Below are 13702 nucleotides of genomic sequence, written 5' to 3' on the forward strand. Positions count from 1 at the left end.
TTCCTGTCAGTGTCTTTAATAAAAACTTCAGTAGATATTAAATTATTAGTAACTTGCACCTTCACATCTAAGAAATTAATTTCCTGCAAACTGTATAAAAAAGTAAATTTAATTGGGGAAGCCCTGTTATTAACATCATGCATCACCCTCTCCAGGAGTTCAGCACCTCCTGTCCACAGCAGGAATACATCGTCGATGTATCTAGTGTACCACATAATATGTTTATTAATTTCCTGATCCTGAAAAAATATCTGAGATTCCTCCTCAAACATAAATATATTAGCGTAGGAAGGTGCCACGGCAGAACCCATGGCACACCCCCTACGCTGCAAATAAAAGTTTCCATCAAACAAAAAGTAATTTTTAGTTAAAGTTAATTCTAAGAGGCGTAAAAACAAGACATTGTCAAACTCAGTATTACTCAAATTCCGTTCTAGGAAATTACTCATAGCTGATAGACCACCGGCATGTGGGATTGATGTATATAGACTGCAAACATCTAGAACCACCATGAGTGTACCAGAAGGAATACTGTTGATGGAAATTAATTTCTTTAGAAATGAGGTAGTGTCTTTCAAAAACGTATCCTGATTCGGGAGTAAAGGCTGTAGGATACAGTCTAGTAATTGTGAGACTGGTTGTAGAAGGGAGTCCCGAGCCGAGATTATCGGTCGTCCAGGCGGTTTTTCTTTATTCTTATGAAGTTTTGGGAGAGTGTAGATTACCGGAACCTTCGGAAAGCGAACCAAAAGGGCATCATATAGTTTAGGTGGAATCTTATTCGAAGATCTTGCTTCATCCAGAATACCCATGAGCTCTCTCTGATAGTCCATGGTAGGGTCTTTACTTAACTTTTTATAGATGGCAGAGTCTGATAGTTGAGACATAATTTCAGAGCGATAGTCCCCAATGTCCTGGAGGACAATAGCCCCACCCTTATCGGCGGGCCGGATTACGAGGTCTTCATAGGACTCTAGGTTTTTCAGAGCCCCTATTTCCTCTTTAGATAAGTTATGTCTTATTTTGCATGGAGCCATGGTGAATTTCTCTACAGCTTTATCTATCATTCTCCCAAATGTTTTAAGGGAGGCGTTAGTTGAAATGGGATCAAATGTAGATCTAGATGCAGATCTAATAAAGTCATCATACACCGTAGGAGTAGATGAAACACCAGAAGCATGTTGGTAAAACTCCTTAAGACGTAACTTTCTTGCAAATCGGTGAGAGTCTCTTTTCCAGTTAAAGGTATCAAATTTGTTAGTCGGGACAAAGCTAAGTCCTTTGTTAAGGACCCTTTCTTCCACTTCGCTCAGAGATCTTGAGGAAAGATTAAAAATTAAGTTGTCTTTTTGTTTCCACCCCTTCTGCCTCCTCTTGTTTTGACCACCCCTGCGGGTGGGAGGTCTCCACTGGAGGGCACCCCGTCCGTTCCTAAAGGGATTTGTCGTGCTCTGGATACTTCATCTGGTTCAGAGACAGCAAAATCGCTATCACTGTTGGAGGTGTTTCTATCACTCGGGCCGCTCTGGGTCCTTTTCTGCCACGGTCTACGTTTGGGATTTGATGTTCTATTTCCCCTCATGTTGTCTCCACCTGCCAGCCATTTGTAGACTTTGTTCTCCTCATAGTCCAAATCGACAGTATACTTCTTGTTTTTCTTAAATTTGATCAAATTTTTCTTGTAGTATTCACACTGTATTTCCAACTTGTGAATCCAGTTCTGGCTAGTTTCAGCCTCCATAGTTACTTTAAATTCTTTTTCAAATTCAGCAATTTTCATTCGGGTAAGATGTAATTCCCTATTAGCTTCTTCTATGACAGCTATCATCAGGTCAAACGCACACTTATTAAGGATAGCAATCCACTTTTTCACGAAATCCGGATTATACCGGCCTATCGTCGGTACATTAAGGACCCTGAAGCCCCTGGGAATCTTGTGCTCCCTATAATAGTCGGAGAGCGAGATCCCATGTAATAAATAGTCAATTTCTCTGCGCCTGAGTTTAAACAGACGATTAAAGAGGTCTTCAGAGTTGTGTACCGGATCACTAATAGTTACATTTTCTTTAGACAAAATCTGCTCAATTTCTGCAGCAGAAAAACTGAACGTTGCACCTGGTTCTGGCATAGAGAAATTGTAACAACCTGCTGTTAACTGTGGTTGTGCTGGGCTAGCCGACACGTCCATAATGCAAACAGAGAAACAGCTGGTCACCTGTACAAAGTTCTGGTAATTTCAAATGGGTGAGGGTGCCTTGCAACTTGTGCTACACAAAGCACTGCAATATCCAACCCAGTTTTGCTGGCACTCCAATTCCAATGCAACTGCTCCGGTGCCCAGTAAAAGTAAATCAATATGAATCCAAAAAAGTAACTGGCACTCTGGAGTCTAAACAATTAGTTGAAATAACTTTTATCCACAGTCAACGTTTCGGGGGTCTTAGCCCCGTCGTCAGGACATAACAGTACAGCATACAAAACATTCTGAAAACTTACCCCACCTTTGTACCCCACTGCACGTGTGTGTCCGCCCGCGGTCTCTCCCTTGATTTCCACCAGCCGGAGGTCACGATCCTTCCTCCGCCCGGCTTCCGCCACAGATGTAGCTAGGCAACCGCGAGTGTGCGTTCCACACACCCCGGCGTCTGCGCTCCACCGAGTGGAAGTTCCTCGTACATCTCACGGAGGGGGTGAATCGTCGGGGCAGGTCCCGCCAGCGAATCTACAAAGTGTATAAACATTTATATATTATTGAAATGTTACATAAAACAGTATAACATACATCAACAAACATTAAACATAATAGCAAAATGGACAACAATGTCCCAACCCAGCATCATAATAATTGCATGAATTACTTGTAACCGAATGAAATTTAAATGGTGTTCCAATTAATTTTTTCATTAAGCCCATTAGGGGCTATGGTCCCTAACCGGATAATCCATCTTGATTCTTTCAGCAAGAGCTCGCGAGCTCTATTGCCACCTCTCAATGTCATAGGCACATGATCTATGATAAGATATTTTAACATTTCAAGCCCTGTATGGGGATGGGCAAAGGTCTTACAAGGTCTTACAAGGAATCAGATGAACACATGTGGCACAGCCACAGCATCTGTAACATCCAGGGGATTTTCTATGAATATTAGGGGGTAATGCTACCCCCCTCCCTGTTATATCTGCCCTTACCAACCTGTCTTTTAAATTACTACCCCTTTTAAAGGCAGCTATCGGTCGGCTATTATTCAGCCCCTTGAGCTCCGGATCTGTCTTAATAATGGGCCAAAGGGCATTGGTCGCTCTTTTGATAACAGGACTGGCTGTAGTATAATCTGATGTCCATGGGATCAGATTACTGGTACTGCGTGCCACGGGATTGAGAAGATCAGATCTAGACATATTGAGTACTTTCAGTTTTTGTGAGTTTAAAGTCTTGCTATTATAACCTCGTGCTTCAAATTTACTGATAAGTGTATCTAATTGTTTGGGAACTTTATCAGCATCACTAGTGATGCGCGCTAAGCGCATCATTTGTGACATAGGCAGGCCTTTTTTCAGTGCTTCAGGATGGTGACTGGAATTCATAAGGAATGTATTCCTGTCAGTGTCTTTAATAAAAACTTCAGTAGATATTAAATTATGCTCTACAGGGTAGGTCAATTGACCAACCTGTAGCAAAACATTTTAAATCTGCTGGACATAGGCTTGAAATGTTAAAATATCTTATCATAGATCATGTGCCTATGTCATTGAGAGGTGGCAATAGAGCTCGCGAGCTCTTGCTGAAAGAATCAAGATGGATTATCCGGTTAGGGACCATAGCCCCTAATGGGCTTAATGAAAAAATTAATTGGAACACCATTTAAATTTCATTCGGTTACAAGTAATTCATGCAATTATTATGATGCTGGGTTGGGACATTGTTGTCCATTTTGCTATTATGTTTAATGTTTGTTGATGTATGTTATACTGTTTTATGTAACATTTCAATAATATATAAATGTTTATACACTTTGTAGATTCGCTGGCGGGACCTGCCCCGACGATTCACCCCCTCCGTGAGATGTCCGAGGAACTTCCGCTCGGTGGAGCGCAGACGCCGGGGTGTGTGGAACGCACACTCGCGGTTGCCTAGCTACATCTGGGGCGGAAGCCGGGCGGAGGAAGGATCGTGACCTCCGGCTGGTGGAAATCAAGGGAGAGACCGCGGGCGGACACACACGTGCGGTGGGGTACAAAGGTGGGGTAAGTTTTCAGAATGTTTTGTATGCTGTACTGTTATGTCCTGATGACGGGGCTAAGACCCCCGAAACGTTGACTGTGGATAAAAGTTATTTCAACTAATTGTTTAGACTCCAGAGTGCCAGTTACTTTTTTGGATTCATATATATATATATATGAATATGTGGATATATGAATATCTTGAAGATTGAAATAGATAGTAATATCATGTGTGGGATCATATTGTTCAGAGTCACGTGAACATTAATCTGGTGGGAATAAGAACATTGTTAAAACTTACCTCATTAAGATATTAATAATACCAGATTTATGTTTAATGTGATGGGTTTAACTGATCACGGGGCGGGAACTCCCAAGTCCTAGTTATCACCCACTTTTTGAACTAACCAATGGTCCCCGGTGCAGGACATGTCCCACCCCCTAACCAATGGAAGAAGAGCACACAGTGTCTATTGTATTATGCCTTGATCTACTGAATAAAGAGTGTGCTGCAGGCCAGGTCACTATCAAAGACTCTGAACGCTATCTGTATGACCAGCGGAGGACCGGATCCGGGTTGCGCTTGCGAACAATTCTCTGTAGCCATTATTCTGTTTAGATATCTTGTTAGTCTGTAGTGTATAATCTGTACTGTTTTACCTTTTCTAATCAATCCGCAGTGGCCTTAGAACCCTGTGGTTTTACCCCATATCGCTGTTGTGTCCTCATTTCTCTGCTAGGGGTTAAAAGGTTATTATATTCACAAACTGCTTAAGGGTTTAACGTGTGTTTGGTAAAGTGTACGCACTGTGAATACTTTATACTGTCAGTGCTACTTAAGGTTTAAGGTATAACATTGTTGCAGTACTTTGCTGCTAAGGGTTTAAAGTGTAATCATATCATTGCATTATATCATTAACAAGGTTTAAAGGTTATCAATTGTGTATGCGCACGCTGTGTGTGCTTTGTACCCACAGTGCGGCGTTAGTACGCTGAGTGCGTACATGGTACGGGACTCTGTGCACAAATAGCATACGAAGTACATAGCGTGAGCTAGCGGCCGCAGCGGCTCCATAATAGAAGTGTATTAGAAGGTATAGCTTTATGTTTAAAGATAATAATTGACATTATCATGATTTAACCAGTTATTTTCTGGAAGTTTATCAACACAAGGACTGTGCGTAATCCCGTGGAAGTGACTTATAAGAGCCAATATACAAAATCCACCTTTAGTAGGAAAGTTAATTTAGGACCAAGGGTCAGTATGTTATATATGTGTGATGTTTCTTATAGGTCTGCTTTTATTGGTATTGTGAATAAGCGGTTGTTCATGTGATATTTTTATAATGAATATTCATGCCATTGATAAATAAAAGAAGGTACAGTATGAGGTATAACATCTAGTGTGGATGGTTTATTCAGATATCAGACTCCAGAGTGTTTTTACAACTAGCGCAAAACTTTCAATTTTTTTTTTCCAGTTTGTTATATAGATTATGTAGCCAGTATATAGAGTATATATTCACAAGCATATAGGAGGGTAATATTTTGCTGCTTGATTTATCATTATATTATTGGCTAATTAGTGAAAATAATAGCGCCCGGGCATATCTTTCTTTACTTCTTGGAAACTAGTGGACCCATGCCAAACCAGATGACACAGCCCCACAGCGTAACACCACCACCTCCATGCTTTACTGTAGGTACTGTACACTCTGGTATCAGACCTTCTCCTGGCAGTCACCAAACTCAAACACATCCATCTGATCTGAAAAGTGGAAACTGTGATCATCGCCCCATAACACTCGCCGCCATTGTTCCATTGTCCAGTTTTTGCAGTCTTACCACCATCATAAGCGCTGGGCTGCATTCTTCTTTGTGATTAGAGTTGCATGGGCCTCCCTACGAAGTGTTCTTGTGGAAACCGGCACATTAGTGGCCATGTGGAACTCATGTGCAATGGTATGCATGGGAAGACGCCTGTTTGCAGCTCCCCTAACATCCACAATGCTTCTCGCACATACCTCTGATCAAGCAGCCTACAATGATCCCATTAGTCAAAAGTATTTGCACATGGTATTCCCAGGTGTTCTCCCATCCAAATACTAACCAGGCCCAACACTGCATAGTTTCCAAGATCAGATGAGATTGGGCATATCCAGTGTGGTTGGCTGTAGGTTAATGCGGTTTTGGCAGTGTTGTTCCAGCTGGTCAGATGACCTATCTTAGTGTGTTACCCTCTATACTAGGGTAGGCATTGACCATGTCTGCCCGTACCAATTACGCTTTTGTTAGGGTGATAAAGAGGACTAAGATGCACTTCCTGCTAACATCTTCATGTGCTGCTGGCAGAGTGCGGGCACCTGGCTTGTCCCTCACTCCTGGGGATGTTACCGCAGTGCCTCCCGCCTTCCCCCTGCTTCTGAAACCCCTGAATCTGTCCAGAACTGTGTGAAAACAGCGTCTTCTCAGCCACCAGTATCTGCTCTTTAGAGAGCCTGTAACCAGTAAGGAGAGACACCGCACTGACACACATACCCAACCTGGGCATCTATGGAGAAGAGGGGAGATACCTGCTCCTTCAGCACTGACACACATACCCAACCTGGACATCTATGGAGAACAGGGGAGATACCTGCCCCTTCAGCACTGAGTTAGGAGGGATCAGAGGGGTATAGTTTTATAGAAGCTAATTAGCCAGCTCATTAGGTGCTGATGTAGAGACCCACACAATATTTTTACCCCCAGAAAATATAATTAGCTAGCTTTTTGACAAAATAATTAGGTTTCAATAAATTGCAAAGTGAAAAGAAAGTAAATAGTTTTTTTTTCTAACCTCCAGGAAATACTTTGTGGTTCGTGCTTCACCATTTCTCCACCATTCCAGAACAGCAATTGCTGGATTCTACCCATACGTTTCCAGAATAAAATGTTTTTACAAGATGATAATGTGTTTTATCGTTTATCTGTGACTGAAATCCATACAATGTAACCCATACATAACAGTTATGTGGTCTGGTATTACTGTGGAGAGTGCTGGCAACATCTAGACTAAATTACATATATAGGAAATATTATACAGAAAAATATATAGGAGAAATTACTAAAAGTTTTGCTGGAGTGATCTAGTCATCTTATATTAATGACACACATTCCAATTATCTGTGGAAGGATAACATAACGTGTTAAAATAGTGTGTGACAGGAGTGTTGCTTCAACCCTGTTTTGTATCAACTCATAGTAATGCTTCTCCTGTGTGAAATCTGATGCGTAACAAGACGTGATTTACGTGTAAAACATTTTCCACACTCAGAGCATGGAAATGGCTTTTCAACTGTGTGACTTCTCTGATGTGTAACAAGATGTGATTTCTGTGTAAAACATTTCCCACAGTCAGAGCATGGAAATGGCTTCTCACCTGTGTGACTTCTCTGATGTTTAACAAGATATGATTTAAGTGTAAAACATTTCCCACACTCAGAGCATGGAAATGGCTTCTCACCTGTGTGACTTCTCTGATGTGTAACAATTTGTGATTTCCATCTAAAACATTTCCCACAGTCAGAGCATGGAAATGGCTTCTCACCTGTGTGACTTCTCTGATGGTTAACAAGATTTGATTTAAGTGTAAAACATTTCCCACACTCAGAGCATGGAAATGGCTTCTCACCTGTGTGACTGCTCTGATGGCTAACCAGCTTTAATTTCTGTGTAAAACATTTCCCACACTCAGAGCATGTAAATGGCTTTTCACCTGTGTGACTTCTCTGATGTGTAACAAGATTTGATTTCTGTGTAAAACATTTCCCACACTCAGAGCATGGAAATGGCTTCTCACCTGTGTGACTTCTCTGATGTGTAACAAGATATGATTTAAGTGTAAAACATTTCCCACACTCAGAGCATGGAAATGGCTTCTCGCCTGTGTGACTTCTCTGATGTGTAACAAGATATGATTTAAGTGTAAAACATTTCCCACAGTCAGAGCATGGAAATGGCTTCTCATCTGTGTGAATTCTCTGATGGCTAACAAGATATGATTTAAGTGTAAAACATTTCCCACACTCAGAGCATGGAAATGGCTTCTCACCTGTGTGACTTCTCTGATGTGTAACAAGATGTGATTTAAGTGTAAAACATTTCCCACACTCGGAACAGGGGAATATATTATCAGGTGTATGAGCTGCACTATGTGTTACAAAAGCTGAGGTATCAGGAGAATAGTCCTCGTGATTAGAGGGATTGGATGATATATCTGCGCTGTGAGGTACTGGATGTATATTTAGCATAACAGCACTGTCTCCTGGAGAATCTGGTGTGATGTTATCTTCTGTTTTAGTATCTGCAGACAAGATGAGATCTCCCTCCAAGGCATTCCGGCTTGTGCCTCCATCTACTGGAGATAAAATAGCTGTATTATTATTATTATTCACAGATCTTTATATAGCGCCTACATATTACACTGTACAGAGAATATTTAGACATTCACATCAGGTCCACCAGGGGAGCTTACACTCTATATTCCCTACCACACGCACACACTAGGGTCAATTTGTTATCAGAAGCCAATTAACCTACCAGTATGATTTTTGGAGTAATTGTGCAAACACAAACAAACTCCACACAGTTCAGGAATTGAACTCATGACTTCAGTGCTGTGAGACAGCAATGCTAACCACTACGCCGCTATCTTACTATTACTAACAAAGAGGTTTAGCGGATTCATTTAAACCTGCAAACTTTAGGGGCTATTCAATTACCCGTGGTACTTTACCGCTTAAATAATCCCCCGGGGGAATCGCATAGTCAAATACACAGCGCTTATCTGGGATTATGCTAAGATATAGCCCACAGAGCCTTGACAACACATAGGATTAACCCTGAACCCATGGGTGATCGCCCGATAACGCAACATTTTCTCCTGGAAAAAAAAGGGCTCTAATTGAAGACCATCAGTTATTAATTAGTTATTAATCGCGCTATCATCCCGGGTTTTTTTTTTTTTTTTTACACAAAAGTAGCGCATCCATTAAAAAAAACAACCTTTGACCACATTACAAATGCACAAACAACAAATAAATACACTCACGGATCAGATACAACACTGGCTTACAATATCACAACCACATTATCAGCACATGTCATAGCCCCCGGCCACAGGGACATGCAGATAGCACATCACCAATGGATATCCCCCCATAATGCAGACTTTGCTGGGTAACATTCCCTAGCCAGCATCACAGAGCAGGAAGCCTCATCAGCCAGTGACGTTGCTGAACCACAATATCCATCCAGACCGCCTCACTCATAAACACGGGACACTTGTGTGCTAATTACCAACAACTGCATCCACACTACACAAAGTGCTCCAAGTGGTTATATAAGGAGATTTATGGTAGACTTACCATGGTTAAATCTCTTTCTGCGAGGTACACTGGGTTCCACAGGGAATACATTGGGCTGTAGAGTTGGATCTTGATCCGAGGCACCAACAGGCTAAAGCTTTTACTATTCCTAGGATGCACTGCCCCACCTTCTCCATAATCCCGCCTCCAAGCACTGGAGCTCAGTTTCGTTAACCAGTCCAATGCAGTAGCAGGTAAAAGAGACGGTAGATGTTATTCACATAGTCCCTTCTCCTGTCGTGAGAATGTGGTTCTAACGGTTAATGCCCTACAAACCCAAAGAAGCTAAGTGCGTCAGGGTGGGCACCCTGTGGAATCCAGTGTACATCGCAGAAAGAGATTTAACCATGGTAAGTCTACCATAAATCTCCTTTTCTGCAGCAGGGTACACTGGGATTCCACAGGGAATGCATTGGGTATGTCAAAGCAGTTCCTCATGGGAGTGGATGCACTGTAGCAGGCACAAGAACCCGGCGTCCAAAGGAAGCATCCTGGGAGGCGGAAGTATCAAAGGCACAAAACCTAATGAACGTGTTCACTGAGGACCACGGAGCCACCTTGCACAATTGTTCAGCGGACGCACCAGGGTGGGCCGCCCAAGAAGGTCCAACGCCGAGTAGAAAGGGCTTTGATAGCAGCAGGAGCTGGGAGTCCAGTCTGTGCATAGGCTTGTGCAATCACCATTCTAATCCATCTGGCCAAGGTTTGCTTATTTGCAGGCCAGCCACGTTTGTGAAAACCAAAAAGTACAAACAAGGTATCTGACCTCCTGATAGAGGTAGTCCTATCCATGTAGATACGGAGAGCCCATACCACATCCAAAGACCTTTCTTTGGAGGACAATCCAGAAGAGTTGAAGCCAGAACCACAATCTCTTGGTTAAGGTGAAAAGAAGACACCACCTTTGGCAAATAACCTGGGCGAGTTCTAAAAACTGCCTGGTCACGATTAAATATCAGAAAGGGTGGACGACAGGACAACACTCCTAAGTCCAATACCCTTCTAGCAGAGGCAATAACCAGTAAAAACAGGACCTTGGCGGTGAGCCATTTAAGGTCACTGTCTCAAGAGGTTCAAATGGAGACTCTTGAAGGGCGTTCAGGACAACAGACAGATCCTATGGAGCCACAGGAGGGACATAGGGAGGCTGAATCTGTAATACACTCTGAGTGAATGTATGAACATCAGGTATAGACACAATTTTTCTCTGATACCACACTGACAAGGCAGATATGTGAACCTTAAGGGACGCCAGACGAAGTCCTAAATCCAGGCCTTGTTGCAAAACACCAGAAGTCTGGAAGAACTAAACTTGTAAGCATCGTAATTCTTAGCAGCACACCAGGTGAAGTAAGAATTCCAGACTCTATAATAAATCCGTGCAGAAGCAGGTTTGTGGGCCCTTAGCACAGTTAGGATAACCGCCTCAGAGAATCTTTTGACCCTCAGGAGTGAAGCTTCAAGAGCCACGCTGTCAAAGCCAGTCTGGCCAGGACTGGGTAGACACAAGGGCCCTGAACGAGTAGGTCTGGGAATTGAGGAAGTAGAAGAGGACCCTGCAGGTCTGAGAACCAATGCCGACTCGGCCACGCCGGAGCAACTAGAGGTAGTATTCCACTTTCTTGCTTGAACTTCCGTAGTGCCCTGGGCAGGAGTGACACTGAAGGGTACACATAGGGCAGCCGAAAGTTCCATGGAATTGCCAGTACGTCCATGAACTTTGCTTGAGGATCCCTTGTACTTGATCTGAAGACCGGAACTTTATGATTGTGTCGAGACGCCATCAGGTCTACATCTGGTAAGCCCCACTTGTCCACTAGGAGTTGAAAGGCTTCCGCATGAAGACACCACTCTACAGAGTGAACGTCTTGATGACTGAGGAAATACGCTTCCCAGTTGAGGACTCCGGGAATGAACACTGCCGACATTGCTGGCAGATGGCGTTCCGCCGAAATGAGAATTTTTGATACTTCCAGAATTGCCATGCGGCTTCGAGTGCCACCTTGATGATTTATATACGCCACCGTGGTGCCGTTGTCTGATTGTACTTGAACAGGCCTGTTCCGTACTAGAGGCAGGGTAAGTGTCAAAGCATTGAGCACTGCCCGCAATTCCAGAGTGTTTATTGGGAGGAGAGATTCCTCCCTGGTCCATCGACCCTGGAGAGAGTGTTGCTCCAACACTGCGCCCCAACCTCTCAGACTGGCATCCTTTGTCAGAAGGACTCAGTTGGAGATCCAGAAGGGATGACCCATGATCAACTGTTGGTCCTGTAGCCACCAGTTCAGTGGCAGACAGACATCCGGAGTCAAGGAAATCATTTGAGACCTGATCTACTGAGGCCGGCCATCCCAGTTGGAGAGGATTAACGTTTGCAGAGGGCGGGAATGAAATTGAGTGTATTCCACCATGTAGAAAGCCAACACCATGAGGCCTAGTACTTGCATCGCCGAGTGTATCGACACTCCTGGGCGAGAGAGGAAGTATCTGATCCTGTCCTTAAGTTTCAGGACTTTCTCTGGAGACAGAAACAATCTTTGACTGTGTGTGTCCAGCAGTGACCCTGTTAGGCGCTGGGGTCCGCTCGTCGGTGCGGCCCGGCGCCTAGCAACCCGGGACGCCGTACGCGTACAGCCGCCGGCTCCCTGGCAACGCTAGACGCCGGGCGCACTGAGCCGCACGGACCCTAGCAACGGGGACGCCACTGGCGGACCGCGTTCCCCGTTGCTGGGTCCAGTTAAAATGATTGTGCACCTGTTTCCTGGCCGTGCAGCAAGGCAGCTGCACGGCATTTATGTAATCAGCCCTGTCAGCAGCTGATTGGAGGACTCCTGTTTATATGCACTCTCAGGGCTTCTCACAGACGCCGGTAATAGCTTCCTGCATGCTGTCCTTGTTTGCTGAGAGTCTGTTTCCAGTCTTGCTGTATCCGGTCGTTCCAGTCTCCAGTAGTCCTGTACTCGGAAGTTGTCATCTTGTTCCTGGAGTCCTGACTGATCACCGTTTAACATCCAGTGGTGTTCGTGAGTCGCGGCTTTGCCGTGTGTTGCGGCTTGGCCGCTTTACCATTTATTATTTGTGTTTTGGAGCATTTTGCGGAGGGTTCCGCTTCCACAGGTCCACTCTGGTATCCGGCGGTGCTGGGTAGGAGTATTGGACAAGTGGATTTTTGGTTGTCCTTTTCCCTGGCGGTTTTTCCGCACATACTTCAGGTCTTTGCTAGTTAGCTTGTTGCCCCTGGCCTGTTGTCAGTCAGAGGTCCTCTTGTTATCATCCTGCCTCGGATTTCCCTTTGTCTCTCATTAAGACCGGGGGGCACCGGAGTTGGGCAGACATAATCCGCCCTTCAAACGTGGCTGCCAAGGGCTCAAGAAACCATAGCCTCGCAAGGGATTTCCGATAGCACGGGTGAGACAATAGAGTTAGGGCGCCAGGGGCAACTAGTCTTTCCTGCTCCCGTTACCAGCATTCCATTCCAGCGCTCTGGTCATTGTCATAAGATCTCCTCTGGTCAGGAGTGCTGGGAATCATAACAGACCCCAGGTGCACCATGCTCCGAGCAGGGACCAGTGAGAACTTTTTCCAGTTGATGAGCCACCCGTGGGCTTGTAGGAATTGTACCATCAGTTCCAGATGACTGAGGAGAACATCTTGGGGGTTTGCCCAGATCAGCAATTCGTCCAGATACAACAGGATTCTGATTCCCTGACGACGGACATGGGCCGTCATCACAGCCATTACCTTGGTGAAGATCCGAGAAGCTGTGGTCAGTCCAAATGGCAGAGCCTGGAATTGGTAATGTAGGTTGCCAATAGCAAACCGCAGATATTGCAGATGTGAAATGGCAATAGGTATGTGGAGATAAGCATTCTGTATGTCCTGGGATACCATATAGCAGGCCTGGCCAACCTGCGGCTCTCCAGCTGTTGTGAAACTTCAAGTCTCATGATGCTCTGCTACTGCTTTTCTATTTGGGAAAGCTAAAAGGGCCTGCTGGGATGTGTAGTAGCTGGGATGCACTGCAGGCACCAACTTAAAAACAGCTCCAGTGCCTGGAGGCGGGGTTATAGAGGAGAT

The 13702-nt window shown here is 44.3% G+C and overlaps 1 protein-coding gene across 2 annotated transcripts in view; it reads right to left on the reverse strand.

Moving 5' to 3' along the window:
* Positions 1 to 7169: 7169 nt before the first annotated feature.
* Positions 7170 to 13702, reverse strand: part of LOC135056998 (oocyte zinc finger protein XlCOF22-like) — an 80233-nt gene continuing 73700 nt past the window's right edge. The window contains exon 3 of one of the 2 annotated variants that reach the window (XM_063962848.1): positions 7170 to 8613. In XM_063962848.1, coding sequence (XP_063818918.1) covers positions 7451 to 8613 — 1163 coding nt within the window. In that variant the 3' untranslated portion in view covers positions 7170 to 7450. Of the gene's footprint in view, positions 8617 to 13702 lie in introns of both variants that reach the window. The other variant, XM_063962847.1, reaches the window with a different exon arrangement.

This window comes from Pseudophryne corroboree, chromosome 3, assembly GCF_028390025.1.
Source record: "Pseudophryne corroboree isolate aPseCor3 chromosome 3, aPseCor3.hap2, whole genome shotgun sequence".
Classification (NCBI taxonomy): Eukaryota; Metazoa; Chordata; class Amphibia; order Anura; family Myobatrachidae; genus Pseudophryne; species Pseudophryne corroboree.